The sequence below is a fragment of the Mytilus californianus genome, unplaced genomic scaffold (genome assembly GCF_021869535.1).
Source record: "Mytilus californianus isolate M0D057914Y unplaced genomic scaffold, xbMytCali1.0.p SCAF_3, whole genome shotgun sequence".
NCBI classification, from domain to species: Eukaryota; Metazoa; Mollusca; class Bivalvia; order Mytilida; family Mytilidae; genus Mytilus; species Mytilus californianus.
Genome location: NW_026262679.1, coordinates 39,796,416 through 39,809,963, shown reverse-complemented (window position 1 = coordinate 39,809,963; position 13,548 = coordinate 39,796,416). Strand labels below are relative to the sequence as shown.

The 13,548-nt window shown below is 30.5% G+C and overlaps 1 protein-coding gene across 5 annotated transcripts in view; it reads left to right on the top strand.

Moving 5' to 3' along the window:
* LOC127734560 (insulin-like peptide receptor) overlaps positions 1–13,548 on the top strand; it is a 67,195-nt gene that overhangs the window by 29,387 nt on the left and 24,260 nt on the right. For all 5 annotated transcript variants that reach the window (XM_052244495.1, XM_052244491.1, XM_052244493.1 and 2 more), the window contains exons 3-12: positions 4,006–4,184; positions 4,670–4,850; positions 5,417–5,515; positions 6,950–7,094; positions 7,642–7,859; positions 9,154–9,280; positions 10,198–10,251; positions 11,033–11,211; positions 11,905–12,075; positions 12,399–12,591. In XM_052244495.1, the coding sequence (XP_052100455.1) occupies positions 4,006–4,184; positions 4,670–4,850; positions 5,417–5,515; positions 6,950–7,094; positions 7,642–7,859; positions 9,154–9,280; positions 10,198–10,251; positions 11,033–11,211; positions 11,905–12,075; positions 12,399–12,591 (1,546 nt within the window). The remainder of the gene's footprint in view (positions 1–4,005; positions 4,185–4,669; positions 4,851–5,416; positions 5,516–6,949; positions 7,095–7,641; positions 7,860–9,153; positions 9,281–10,197; positions 10,252–11,032; positions 11,212–11,904; positions 12,076–12,398; positions 12,592–13,548) is intronic.

Below are 13,548 nucleotides of genomic sequence, written 5' to 3'. Positions count from 1 at the left end.
AAGTTTTTTTTTTTATTATGAAAAATTTAAAAGGAGTTAAAAAAGAAAATAAAACAGTTTTAATTTAGTTTTACCCCCTGTTTCATCCATCTCATTTGAAATAATAGAGCCCCTTATGCAAATGATGTAAACATTAAAATTGCTGAAAATTTGTATTGCAGTATGATTATATTTCCGTCAATGTCACAAACCTACCCAAAATTTGTGTATTGTATTGTTACAACTCATCATTTTGGTTTCATAAACAGGTCAAGGTCATAAGTTTCAGCTCATCTACTATTTTGTTCCTTGTCATAAAGCAAAGGGTGGTTTGTTACCCTTTATTTTGGGAATTTTTTTTCTATTCAATTTCTTCTCTAATTTAATGTCTTGTTTTTGAGAATTTGAAAGTAGAAATTATATACTCTGTACATGTCATCAGAGTAGTTTTAATCAATGGTTAATTGGGATGGCCAACGTTGAAATCTACATAATAATGTTATGGTAAACCATGTCAACTAAAGTAACTGACATCAATTGACTTTAGACAACCGAAAAAACTGTTTCACCAGTTTAACAGTTTGCATATTTATATTACAGTACATTTTGATTTAGAATCTCAAAATTATGGAAATTAATTTAGAGTTTAAAGTTTAAAAAAAAAATATTTAAAGATGTTGCTGACACATGTTTGTATACAAGTATGTTCATGGTATGAAACTCAATGATACAAATGATAAATTTAGTAATAAAATGAAACATCTCATAACTTTCAAAGTACAATAACTTATTTAAGCTATATCTGAAGGTAGCCTCAAGTATGAATATATGACTAAAAAAGATGACAACAAATTATTTATACAAAAAAGAAATTTTCAAATATTTGTTCAAAATGTACACAGATGGTGGGGAATTCTTATTGGTTGTGATTTGCAGCAGCTAGGATTTAAAAAAGAAGTGTTTTGAAATGTAAATTTGAAATTAATTTTTAGTAAATTTTCATCACAACACTTTCAGGTCTATCAATCCTCTTTGTGAACTCTTGATTTCTGGAGGACTTGGAGTATTGGTTCAACTGAATACATTTAAATTGTTTAGGAGTTAGAGCAAACAAATACTGGTTAGCTCAGTCAAAATAATGAGTCTGAAAAGGGTGACATGTCTTTCTAGGGACTGTTAAATATATGTATTTCGTGAGCCAAGCATGTTAAAATTTGAACTAGTATTTTGTTCTTGTACAAGCAATTAGGTATATTTATTTCTTATCAGTTACCATGTTTACATTCTGAAGATGCTTGTAATATTTGCCACTCGATTTAAATCAATCAATAAGATAAATCACTAAACTTAAGGCCACTGATGCTATATGCCTTGAATTCACGAAAAGAGAGCTATTTATGCTATATTTATTATTAGATATGTTAAATATGCTTAAAATGTACCACACTAATGGAGTTGTACATTTTATGCATAATTTAATAATTTTAGTCGGCTATAGCATTTCGAATTCAAAAGGACATAACACAAAAATGACTTAATCAATAGTATTTTTAGTCTTGTTTATTGTTGGATCAAGCTATCATCTGTTATTGCATTATATGGTTAGACAATCTGGTGTAGTTCATTGAAGTACAGCTACATTATCAATACATATACAGTTGTACTGATATGTAAATCGACCACTGTTCAACATTGTAAACAACTCCTGGAGTCTTATTATTACACTACCTTGAAAATAGATTGTCAATTAATACCAAATTATCACAATCCATGTGACTAATGTAGATTAAAAGTTATTTTTTGATACCTATGCTTGGTTGATCATGCATTTGTTACCTTGTGTTTAACCTTAAGGATTGTTTACTTGGGAAAACAAGTCACACATTTAAGTGTTGATTTTATTATCCTGTAGAAAAACAAATTACTGGTCGGGACATTCCTTCTTTTATTAGATCTGCATAGAATGTGATGTTAATATATATGTTGTGGTCGACAATGGAAAGTTTTGAATTTTCTTAAAGCTTTTATAATTAATTTTTAGTTTGATCATACCATGATTTTTTTTTTATAAATTCAAACGTTAATTAAAAAAAAAATTATAGTCCCCTTGTATTGTACTACAATTTTTAGAAATAAGTCTGTCACAATGACATGTATTTTATGCTAGAATGGCATTAATCAATTAAAATTTGTTTTCATCATTTTTAAAGATATCTGAAACATGTATTTTTGCAAAACCAAATTAAGATATTTCAACCTTTCTGTTTATAGTGAAGAAACTTTTCCCCACTTAGGTGATCTTGGTTCTGTGTTAGGTATAAAAGTAGTGTGATATTTACCCACTAATTTTCCTCTGTAATCTATAACATTTTTTATTATACTTCATGTTGAAATGACAGATTTTGATTGGTTAATATGAGGGCGACAATTTACTCTATCCAATGGCTCAGTGGGAGACAATTTTTTGAAGGTCTGGTCACCCTCTCGTGCTGACCAATCACAAATCGATTATGTAGAGGACAATGGATTGAATTATGTCAATAATTTCAAATACCAAGCTCTAGTTCTACGTTTCGGCTTCAGACCTTTTTCATAGTTACTTACTTTCAATTTACAATTTGAAAGACAATATTGACAGATTATTCAGTATAATAAATTAAATAGTACATAGCTGAAAAGGTGGTAGAGCAGATTGTTACCCCTTGAAAAGCCCCTTTGCCTTAGTTGACAATGTTTTCTCAGGGTAACAATCTGCTCTATCACCCTTTCAGCTATATGTGTTATTTATATAGTAGTTACTGGGCTACTGCTGGTAACATTAGGTATATTTGTTTATAAAAGAATTCTCAAAAATATATTTAAATTTCTCAAAGAACTACATTTTTACGCCCCATTTATGGGCATTATGTTTTTCTGTCTGTGCGTCCGTTCGTTCGTCCATCAGTCTGTCTGTCCGTTCGTCTGTCCCGCTTCAGGTTAAAGTTTTTGGTCAAGGTAGTTTTTGATGAAGTTGAAGTCCAATCAACTTGAAACTTAGTACACATGTTCCCTATGATATGATCTTTCTAATTTTAATGCCAAATTATAGTTTTGACCCCAAATTAAGTAAGATAGTTATCAAATATTACATATTTATTAATTCTGTTTAAAGGAAATATGATAATATTTTTTTTTTTTATGTCAAAACTGAATCTGATACATAAAGTATATCTGAAAAAATTTTCCTATGTGCATTTGAATCTAATACATAAAGTATATCTGAAAAAAATTTCCTATGTGCATTGATCGATAGTTGAAGTACATAATATATTTTTTCCTATGTGCATTGATCAATAGTTGAAGTACATAATATATGTGTGAATGGTTGTAAAAGTATTAATATTAATTATGAATAACTTTGCTATCCAGTCATTTCCAACAAAATAAGATACAACCATTATCGTGATTATCAACAAATTTGCTAAAACATATATTTGTTAAAAAAAAAAGGAACAGTACGAGAGCTGAAGATGCAGACATTGTAAATGATTGGCACATTATAAAGTTCTCATTTACTGAAATCTGAAAAACAAGTTCATATCGAGCTGGAAACATGTAATTACAGAAAATGAAAACTCCATGGCTTGATCTTTAGTTGTGAATGGTATCTGTATCAGAAAACTCCATGGCTTGATCCCCAATTGTGAATGGTATCTGTATCAGAAAACTTCATGGCTTGATCCCTGGTTGTGAATGGTATCTGTAACAGAATACTTCATGGCTTTATCCCTAGTTGTGAATGGTATCTGTATCAGAAAACTCATGGCTTGGTCCCTAGTTGTGAATGGTATATGTATCAGTTCCATGTCCATGTAACGGTAACAGCTAGCACCTGCCACAAATTCATCAAATCAGTTTCCATAACCAGTAGTTAAGAATTGATTATTTGGAAATGTTGGAAGCAGAATTGATGTATCTTCTACATACTTATACTACAGACCATATATAGACATGAATACCTAATACATCATTTTTTGTTTTTTGTAGCCTGTTACTGTGGTAAAGATAGATTCTGTATCCACAATAAAACAGGATGTTGCAGTGAGAACTGTTTAGGAGGATGTTCTGGGGATTCTAGCATGGACTGTGATGCTTGTAAGAACGTCATCTTCACAGATCAAAGGGAATCTAGATGTCGCAATAGTTGCCCAGGTGGAACTTATATGGTAGGATGATATGTGATATTGTTAGAAGTGTTAGACATGCTGTAGTAATAGAAAAAAAATATGAAAAAAGTGTGAAATACAGTTCACCAAAAAACTATTAAAAAAAAGTATGAAGAGTATAGATTGAATCTTTAAAAAGTATACCTTGAAAAAAGACATAATCATCGGAAAACAATATCTTTGAAAAAAGTAGAATAAGGATACCTATAGTCCAGTGTGAATTTACCAGTTTATTGTTTATTTTGATAAACTTGTATTAAATTAAACATTGGTGCAATTTATTTCATTCTGTTGAATATATTGCAACCTGCAGCATCCAGACAAAACTAGATTCTAACAGGGCAAACAACAAATACAGCTCACACAGTTGAATTTAGTGCTTAAAGGCTTTCGCATTGAAACTTTTGTCTAGTTTAACTGAAAATAATTATGAAATCACTTGCTTAATAATAATTTATCTCAATTCCCAATTATGATTTTTTCAGTACAAGAACAGAAGATGTTTATTGGAGAAGGAATGTTTGAATTTGAAATTAAAATTGTTAAACGATCCAGCACTTGGAAACGATTATCCAGGGCAGTGTGTGGCTGATTGTCCAGCAGGATTTACCAGAGATAGCCTGGACAATAATAGATGCATAAAATGTAAAGATACCTGTCCAAAAGGTTAGTGACAGATCATATTAGAATTATCAAACACTTGGGCCAAAGAATGCAGAGCTTATTTTCTACATCATGCATCGAATTTTTTGTTTTTCTGCATCTTTTATTTATTTTTTTCCTTTAATTCCTCTTGGCAAGATCTACCATTGATGTGTCAGCTCTTACAGTTATTGAGCTATAAGTTGTCCTATTGAGCCTATTCACACAAAATGATATTTCATATTTATAAATAAGATGAATGATTGATTGATTGTTGGTTGCTTAATATAGGAAATACATGTAGATTTAGAACTATATGAACATTTAGTATTTATTTCATTTCATTTCAATGTAAAATGTCTTATATTTTTTTACAAAATCATAGTGTATTGTTTTGTGTGTTCTTCTTTAAATTTAAAAATTTAAATCTGATTTAATGTTTTTATTTTCTTTAAATTTCTTTTGAAAATATTGTTTTCATGAATTACTAAGATGTATGATTGTATACATGTTTTTCATCAGTTAACTAAGACATATTTGATTACATGTATTTTCATGAGTTACTAGCCTTTGTTATATATATGTTGTAGAATGTTCTGCTAAGAAAGTAGATAGTGTACAGGCAGCACAAGATCTCAGTGGTTGTACTAAGATATATGGGGCATTAGAAATCAGGATCATGAAAGGAAGTAAGTTCAGCTGTCTTAGTATTTCTTTATGCTAATATAGTATGTTCTTAACAAAGTAATTAAAGGGGCATTAGCTGTCAAATTCATGTTCACAGATTTGACTCAAATTCTGAAATTTGATTTATAACATACTAAAATGTATATCCACTATTTCGCTATTTCATTTTCATTAATGATTGAACAAATAGAAATCATATTTTGGTTTTTTTTTTATATCTAGTAGCTAATGCCCCTTTAGTTATATTAATATTCATTTTTTATACGACCGCAAAAAATTTCGCGGTCGTTACGTATATTGGTATCACGTCGTCGTCGTCAGCGTCGTCTGAAGAAATTTGGTTTCCAGACAATAACTTAAGTAAATGTAAATAGAAATCTATGAAATTTAAACACAAGGTTTATAACCACAAAAGGAAGGTTGGGATTGATTTTGGGGGTTATAGTCCTAACAGTTTAGGAATTAGGGGCCAAAAAGGAGGTGTGGGGGTCAATTCGCAATAGCATAGTGTATTGCACAAAAGCAAAAAATTGAATATAAATTCAAATCATATAACCAATTCTAAGTTCTTTGACTACAGTTATTCTGTGTCAGAAACCTATTATGTGTCAAATATTTAATTATAATCCAAATTCAGACCTGTATCAGGTACGAATATTGTGTCCATTTTTGCCCCAACTGTTCAGGGTTGGATCTCTGCGGTCGTATCCAGCTGCGCTTGGCGAAGCAATTTATTGACAATTGTTGCCATGAAAGTTGTGGCTATTGGATTAAAATTCTTAGAAGGCCAAGTTACATATATCAAAGTCCGGTCACTCTGACCTTAAATTTGACCTTTGACCCCTATGATAGTAAAACATTGACTGATTTGTGTTTGGTGCATTACTTTTGTACTGTAGCACTTAGGTTGACAAAACTTTGGATGCAGAAGCACCATACTGACCATTGCCCTTTAATTACTCAAATTTACAGTTTACAAATCACTTTGTTCCTGGGTCAGTATAATTCCTGCAGATTGACCTATCAGTACCCATGTGTCAATTTAACACAGAGGCAATGATTATATAAAATGATTGGCTAAAAACCCAAAATCTCAAAATGTCATTGCTTCAATCTTGAATTTCACAGCAACAATTAAAATGCATGCACAGGAGGTATTAGTCCGGCTATATGGGCAGTTCTAGTTTATCATATGACATTTGGCATGCAAAAGACAACCAAACTCCACATAGGACACTATACAAACTGAACATCCTCAAAATAGAAATAATAAAACACTTGGTTTATTTTATGTTTAAATTTTTTTTTTAAGTAAATGACAGGACATGAAGAGAATCACCATATTATTGCATTTGACATTACCTTAGTTAATTGATGATGTAATTAGCACATTTACAAATGACCAGTATATATTCATCTTTATCTTATTTTTACAGGCAATATACAACAAGAACTTGAGAGAAATTTAGGACAAATTACAGAAATCAATGAATATTTGTGGATTCATAATTCTCATGCATTATTGTCACTAAACTTCTTTAAAAAATTACGGGTAATTGGTGGAGAAAGTTTAGTTAATGGGTAAGTTTAATATCTATTAGAAATATAATTCCTGCTTTCAAAATGATTAATGGATTGGAGTTAATTTTTAACATCTGAATTATCTTATGACATGTATTTTATTTTGACATTTATGTCACAAGCCTTATAAGTTTGAATACAAAAAAAATATTAGAAAAAGGGCAAATTATTTCTCTGTTTATTCCTGATTCAAGAGAAGATGTAAGATAAATTCTCATAATGAACAAAAACAAATAAAGCACACACACACATCCAAAACTTATAAAATTATGTGATAATTACATGTGTCATAGCAATTGTATTTATGGTACTGATAAAGAATTATTAACATTATAAACTCTTAAAATTGATGTAGTAATTCAATATTATATGTTTTAGGTATAAATATATAAATATATCTCATTAAATTAAAAAAAATATGTTGCAGCAAACAGAAACAGCAACATACTAAAACTATAAATAGTGAATTTAGTTTAAAAATTAGTTTACATGAATTACATTTTGATATCTATTGTCATCAGAAATTTTATTTTTTTTTTCATAACAGGTTTGCCTTATTAGTGAATGATAATGAAAAACTGCAGACATTGTTTCCTAAAGATGTGGAGAACAATTTAACAATAAAAAGTGGTAATCTGACCTTTCACTACAACAGAAAGCTGTGTGTTCGCCTGATTAAAACATTTGAGAAAAATATAAAGATGTCAAAAACTGCCCCCATTCTGAATGATATCAGCAATTCTACCAATGGAGACCAAGCACCATGTAAGTATAGTGATGTGTACCCAACCTTCACCTTTCTTAAAAACATGTGTGTTTTAGTGTTTCCTGTTTCATTGTTGACAAATTATATTGGTTGTTACTTGCATGATTTTGTCAACAACCTACAGTTGAGCAGTATTACATTGTAAAGCATTTACCAGAAATTTGAGATGGACAGTTTTAAAATGTATTGATCTCTTTTTGATCCGATAAAAACAAATATACAAATTCTGTTTATATAGGGATTTATAGCTTTATTGGTGTTTATCGTCAGTAGGGTATTTTTTGTTTGCTTGCAACGAATGTCAGGAAGCAAGACGATGGGTGTTATTTTCCAGAATGTCAATTGTCAACACAGCATGTAGCTAGAATAACTTCTTATTATATATCCTTGATATTTGGTAAACAGTTGTAACAGCATCCATGCTTCTAGCTTGCATACAGTTTATTAGGGTCCACTGCCTCATTTATGCTCAATTGCAATGATATTGTAAAACATGAAAATTCAACTTCATATTTGAAAATGAATTGGCGTCAAAACAAGTCGTCATAATTTTGACAAGGAAACTGAAGAAAATGTTATTGTCTCGACCTACTAGAAATAAATAATGCTTATTGACCCAGAATCCAATCTTTAAAAGATTTCTGTTATTGATTGTAATATTGCCCTGTTTGCTGAATTATTTGTTGCTTCAATGCCTTCGTTCCTACATAATATCTTGTAATAATAAGCACCTGAATTATTTTAAGTTTTCAAATGATTTCATGATATCTGGATTAAGTATTGAAGAAAATTTTCTAACCAATATCATTTTGATTCAATGAACACACTGTCTAATATTGTTTCTAAAGAATCTTTTATGGTAGGATTTTATTAATGCTTTTGATAAGGGGAAACATTGCTAATTCTTGACATCTAAAAATATATTTACAATTCTATAAAGAAAGAGAGGACAATATATTATGTTTTATAGCTAATGTTTATATATTGCCGGCTTACATAGCAGTTGTCCATGGATAAGAGTGAATTATTAAGAAGCATGGATAAATAATTTGATACCATTTTGTGCTCCAGAGCTGGCCACTCCTTTATTCTGCCTGCTTTTAACTTTTCTGTTTAATAATAAACATCCAGACAGGCACTTTGAAATTTTTGGACTACAAACTTAAGGTGAGCGAGAATGCCATAGTTAACACAACCGTTGTAGATACTTCTTGTAAAAGAAGTAAGCTGAATGAATATATATGACTATTAATCTTTAAGACATGCTGTACACAGACTGAATCTTCATTGCAGGTCATGTATCAACATTGAATTTAACTGTGTTCCAAGTAACTGGACATGTAGCTTTCCTGAAATGGGATAGATACAAAATGGGAGACACACGGGCCCTGATCAGTTACGTTATCAAGTATAAAGAAGCGTAAGTAGAACTGTATGGTCAAATTATTAGTATTTAAGGTAGTACCTAACACTACAGGGAGATAACTCTGTAAAAATCAGCTAAACGTTTTAATTACGTTGTATTGTGAAGGAAATATTAAGCTTCTCAATGATCAAAATTAGTGTTTGTCAAACTGCTATATAACCAATGAAATTTTTCTGATAAAATGGTTGGTTCAAATTTTTTGAAATTTTTATATTTTTGTCAAAGGGTCAAAGTAAACATTTTATCAAAATTTTATGAAAATTAAACGAGCCAAATTAATATTAGTCAAGGTGTTGGGTACCACCTTAACTTTATTAATTTTGCCTGGTGCTTTTTTGGCAGTTAAATGAAATTATCAGAAGCCCTTACTTTACACGTTTGACTGTTTGGCATCAATACAAAATAAATTAATTTGAACAATTTCAAATAATTGATGCTACTTGGCTAGTTCACTTTTAGACTCAGATGTAAAATACATCTTCAAGTATGAAATTGTGAGTAAAGATAGATACCTGTATAATTAAATTTGTACAGTTTCATTTCAATACATCTTAATGGTCAAAATTACAAAAGGCAGTAATTTTTTTTAATCCATTCTGATGAGTCTAATGTAGAAAAAAATACTTGTCTGGCGTACAAAAATGTAAGCCTGGTGTCTTTGATGAGTTTTCACAGAGTAGGAGATCTCATTAGTAATGTCATTTCACTAATTTGCATTATATTAATTAATTGGCAATATTAAAAAAAACACTGTTATGTTCAACAGCATACCAAGAAGAAAAATTATTCCAATGTCTTTTAGGTTTTTGTATTGATGGTGTTCTGTCTCTTGATGTATGCCATGTAAACCCCATCATCACTTTTATTCATAGAAGATAGAATAATTATGAATTTTAAGTTTTCTTTTTCAGTCCATTCCAAAATGTATCAATTTTTGAAGGCAGAGATGCATGCAGTGATGATAGGTAAGTCCTCAGTATGGAATGATAAAGAAACAATTATTATTGATTGGACGCCGGTAAGAAACTCATCTTACAAATTGTTCAAGCCAGAATTAATTTACCAAAAAACCCAGCGTCTTTGCATAATGATCTTAATGCATGTTGTGTCACTTAGAAAATGTAGGGATCACCTGTCTAATCTTGTGTTTTTGACGCTGTTGTAGTCCCTATTTTTTGTTCATCTGCAAAATGACTTTACAAAAATGGACCAAATTTTTTAACAGATTCTTCTACAAGACATCAAGTTATTCATCCTATATTTTAATTTTTTAAATGAGTTACTTTAAGTTTCGCATACCAATACATAGGTATAAACCATCTAGATAGTTATATTATCGAATTTTTAAGTTCTTGCTGAGGCACAGATAAATCCAAAAATACACTGGTATCAATGTAAGAATCTATATTTATTCTTGAGTCCACGAAATTATTGAGTTCAAATAAAATTGAGAATGGAAACGGGGAATGCATCAAAGAGACATCAACCTGACCAAAGAGCAGAAAACAGCCCAAAGCCATCAATGGGTCTTCAACACAGCGAGAAAATCCCTCACCCTGAGGTAAGCTTCAGCTGGGTTATTTTGCAAACAGTGAACCACATTTGCCTATTACTTTCATTTTATTCTGTTCACATTCTTTTGAAAGAAATGCTATTATTTAAATCATGTTTTATTGGTGCAGCTTACATTGCCTTTAACCATAAATATATAGATTGGTTTTGAAAAATGAATGATATATTTTCCAGTTGGAAGACACGTGATATTTTAAACAAGAACACAATGAAGAACAGTAAAACTATCCCAGCTTTGTTGGTACAGTTGAGACCATGGACACAGTATGCTGTGTTTGTCCAGACATACATGACATCCAGTACCCAGTATGGAGCCATGAGTAAGCTTATCTACTTCAGAACAGCTGCCAGTAGTAAGTATTACATTACTCTAGAATTTGTACATATCATGCTGTTGTAAATCTGAAATTAGTTAAGTTACTTTGCTGTTATTATTAATAGTTTTTTCAGTAAAATTAGCTGGTATCTGGAAGTAAGACTTGCATTAGTTGTCATAATCAGAATTTTCAAACTGTATGGTTTCTGAAACATAACTGCAGACTGTATTGAACATTGGAAGGCCCACTACAAACAATCTTCATGTTTTATGTGGATTAAGTTTAAAGCTTTGTGACAATGGTCACACATTGTTTATACAAGAAAATCACATATATAGCTATTTTTCTTAAAAATAAAAACTCAGCAAAAATAAAAATTTGGAAGATTTATTGTTTTTGTTGAGTTCTTATTTTTATTATGTCAGCCTAAATTAAAGTCAGGTGACATATTGTGATTTTCTTTTTTGATGTTACCCAAAAGGGAAAGTAGGATGACATACTGTTATTCCTCTTTTTCTTTTTTTCTATTATTATGTTTAAGTTGATCAAATTATTCTTAACATTGAATCATGGACATTTCATTTGAATGATTTTTTTTTTTTTATCTGTAACAAGTTTTTTTATGGTAGCAAATGAATATTGCTGGGCTGAATATGTCCTTTTTCAAAATCAAGCTCCACATTTATTTTCTTTCTTTTACCTGCATTAACAAAATTAAATGGTTTATAGTGCCAACTGTCCCTGCTAATCTGAAAGCCAGAGCTGTTCAGCCGGGAGAGTTGCATGTTACATGGGATCCACCAAACCAACCAAATGGAAATGTTACTCATTATGAAGTTTACTGGAGACGGAGGGAGTTGGATCCAAGATCATATGCTCCTAGAGATTACTGTCACAATCGTGAGTTAATCATTAAAGACAAAGAAATACATAGGATATGTATCCTATAAGGCAGCATTTATATATATATGACTCAGTTGATAAGATTTGGTAAATTTCAGATAGTTTTAATAATTCCATTTTGACGGTAGCTTTCTTGATTTAAAATGATGTATCTTCAAAAGCATCATTGAACAGATGATAATTTTAGCACCACCTACTTATTAGTTGATCAAAGTCATTCCAGTGTTAAAAGTAGAAAACAAGCCTGATTTACAAAAGGGATGTAATATAAGCTGGTTATAGATTTAGGTATAACAATTCAAACATCTTAAACATTGTAGCACTGGCAACATATAGTAGAGAGGAAGAAGATAGGGAAAAAGAAGAAGAAGAAAAGAAAAACAATCCAGAATTACCAAAACAAGGAAATTGTGCATGTGAAATTAGCAAAGAAGAGTTAGAAGAGGAGGTCAGGGAGCGTAACTTGCAAATTCAGTTTGAAAATTTTTTGCATAACAGCGTTTATTTGAAAAGGTAGTTTAAACATTTATTCTTATTGTAAGTTAAGAAATATGAATAATATAAATATCATTTTCAGTATAAATGAACAATATACTGGCCAACAAAGAAATTCAGTTCAATTTCAATTTCTGTTTCGAAGGGAGTTCCAAAGATTTTTGATAAAAGTATATAACAAATTTGTGTGTACTCCAGAAAAATAGGATTGCTTTTTTCTGTCAATGTAACCTGAAGTAGGGGCATGTTTTTTTGGAAATAGTAAGACTGTGTTCTGGAGAACAGTGATTAGTTGGTTGTAGTAAAGTGTTTACATACAAGCAGATTTTTTGATAATATGACAAGACTAGGCTACATTTAGCTATGACTGTCAGCTTTAATTTGGGTGGTGTACCTGAATTTCACTACAATGGATAGCCTAAATGGGCGTCAATGGCTATTATTTATAATGAAATCCAAATTATATGAAGTGTTCATCCAGCCTGTTATTAAATGTTAAGATATTACATTGCTCTACAGTTATGGAATACAAGAATAGTGTCCAAAAATTTCAGATAAAAATATATGACCTTTTAAACAGAAGATTTAATTTCAATGGATTTCTAGTCATTATAATTACAGTTGACGGTACTTTGACTAATGTTAATTTTTCCCTCCATAACTGTCAAGAGATGATAGGAAAGAGTAAGTACTCTTGGTTCATACTGCATGATAGAAAGTCCATTGGTTGTTCCATATTTAGGAGAAAAAATTGATGGAATGATCTTCGGACCTTTTAAATGTTGTTTGCATCCAGATTATATTTTCTATATTTGTTTTTTAAAAGAATATAGGATTTCATGCATTAGACTGAAATAACCTGTTGTCATGACAAATCTAGATATATAATAAAATATTCTACGGGTTTTAATAGCTAGTATTTGACTTACATCACATGTTTAAATGGTAAAATTATATAGACCTTTCTGAACCTTT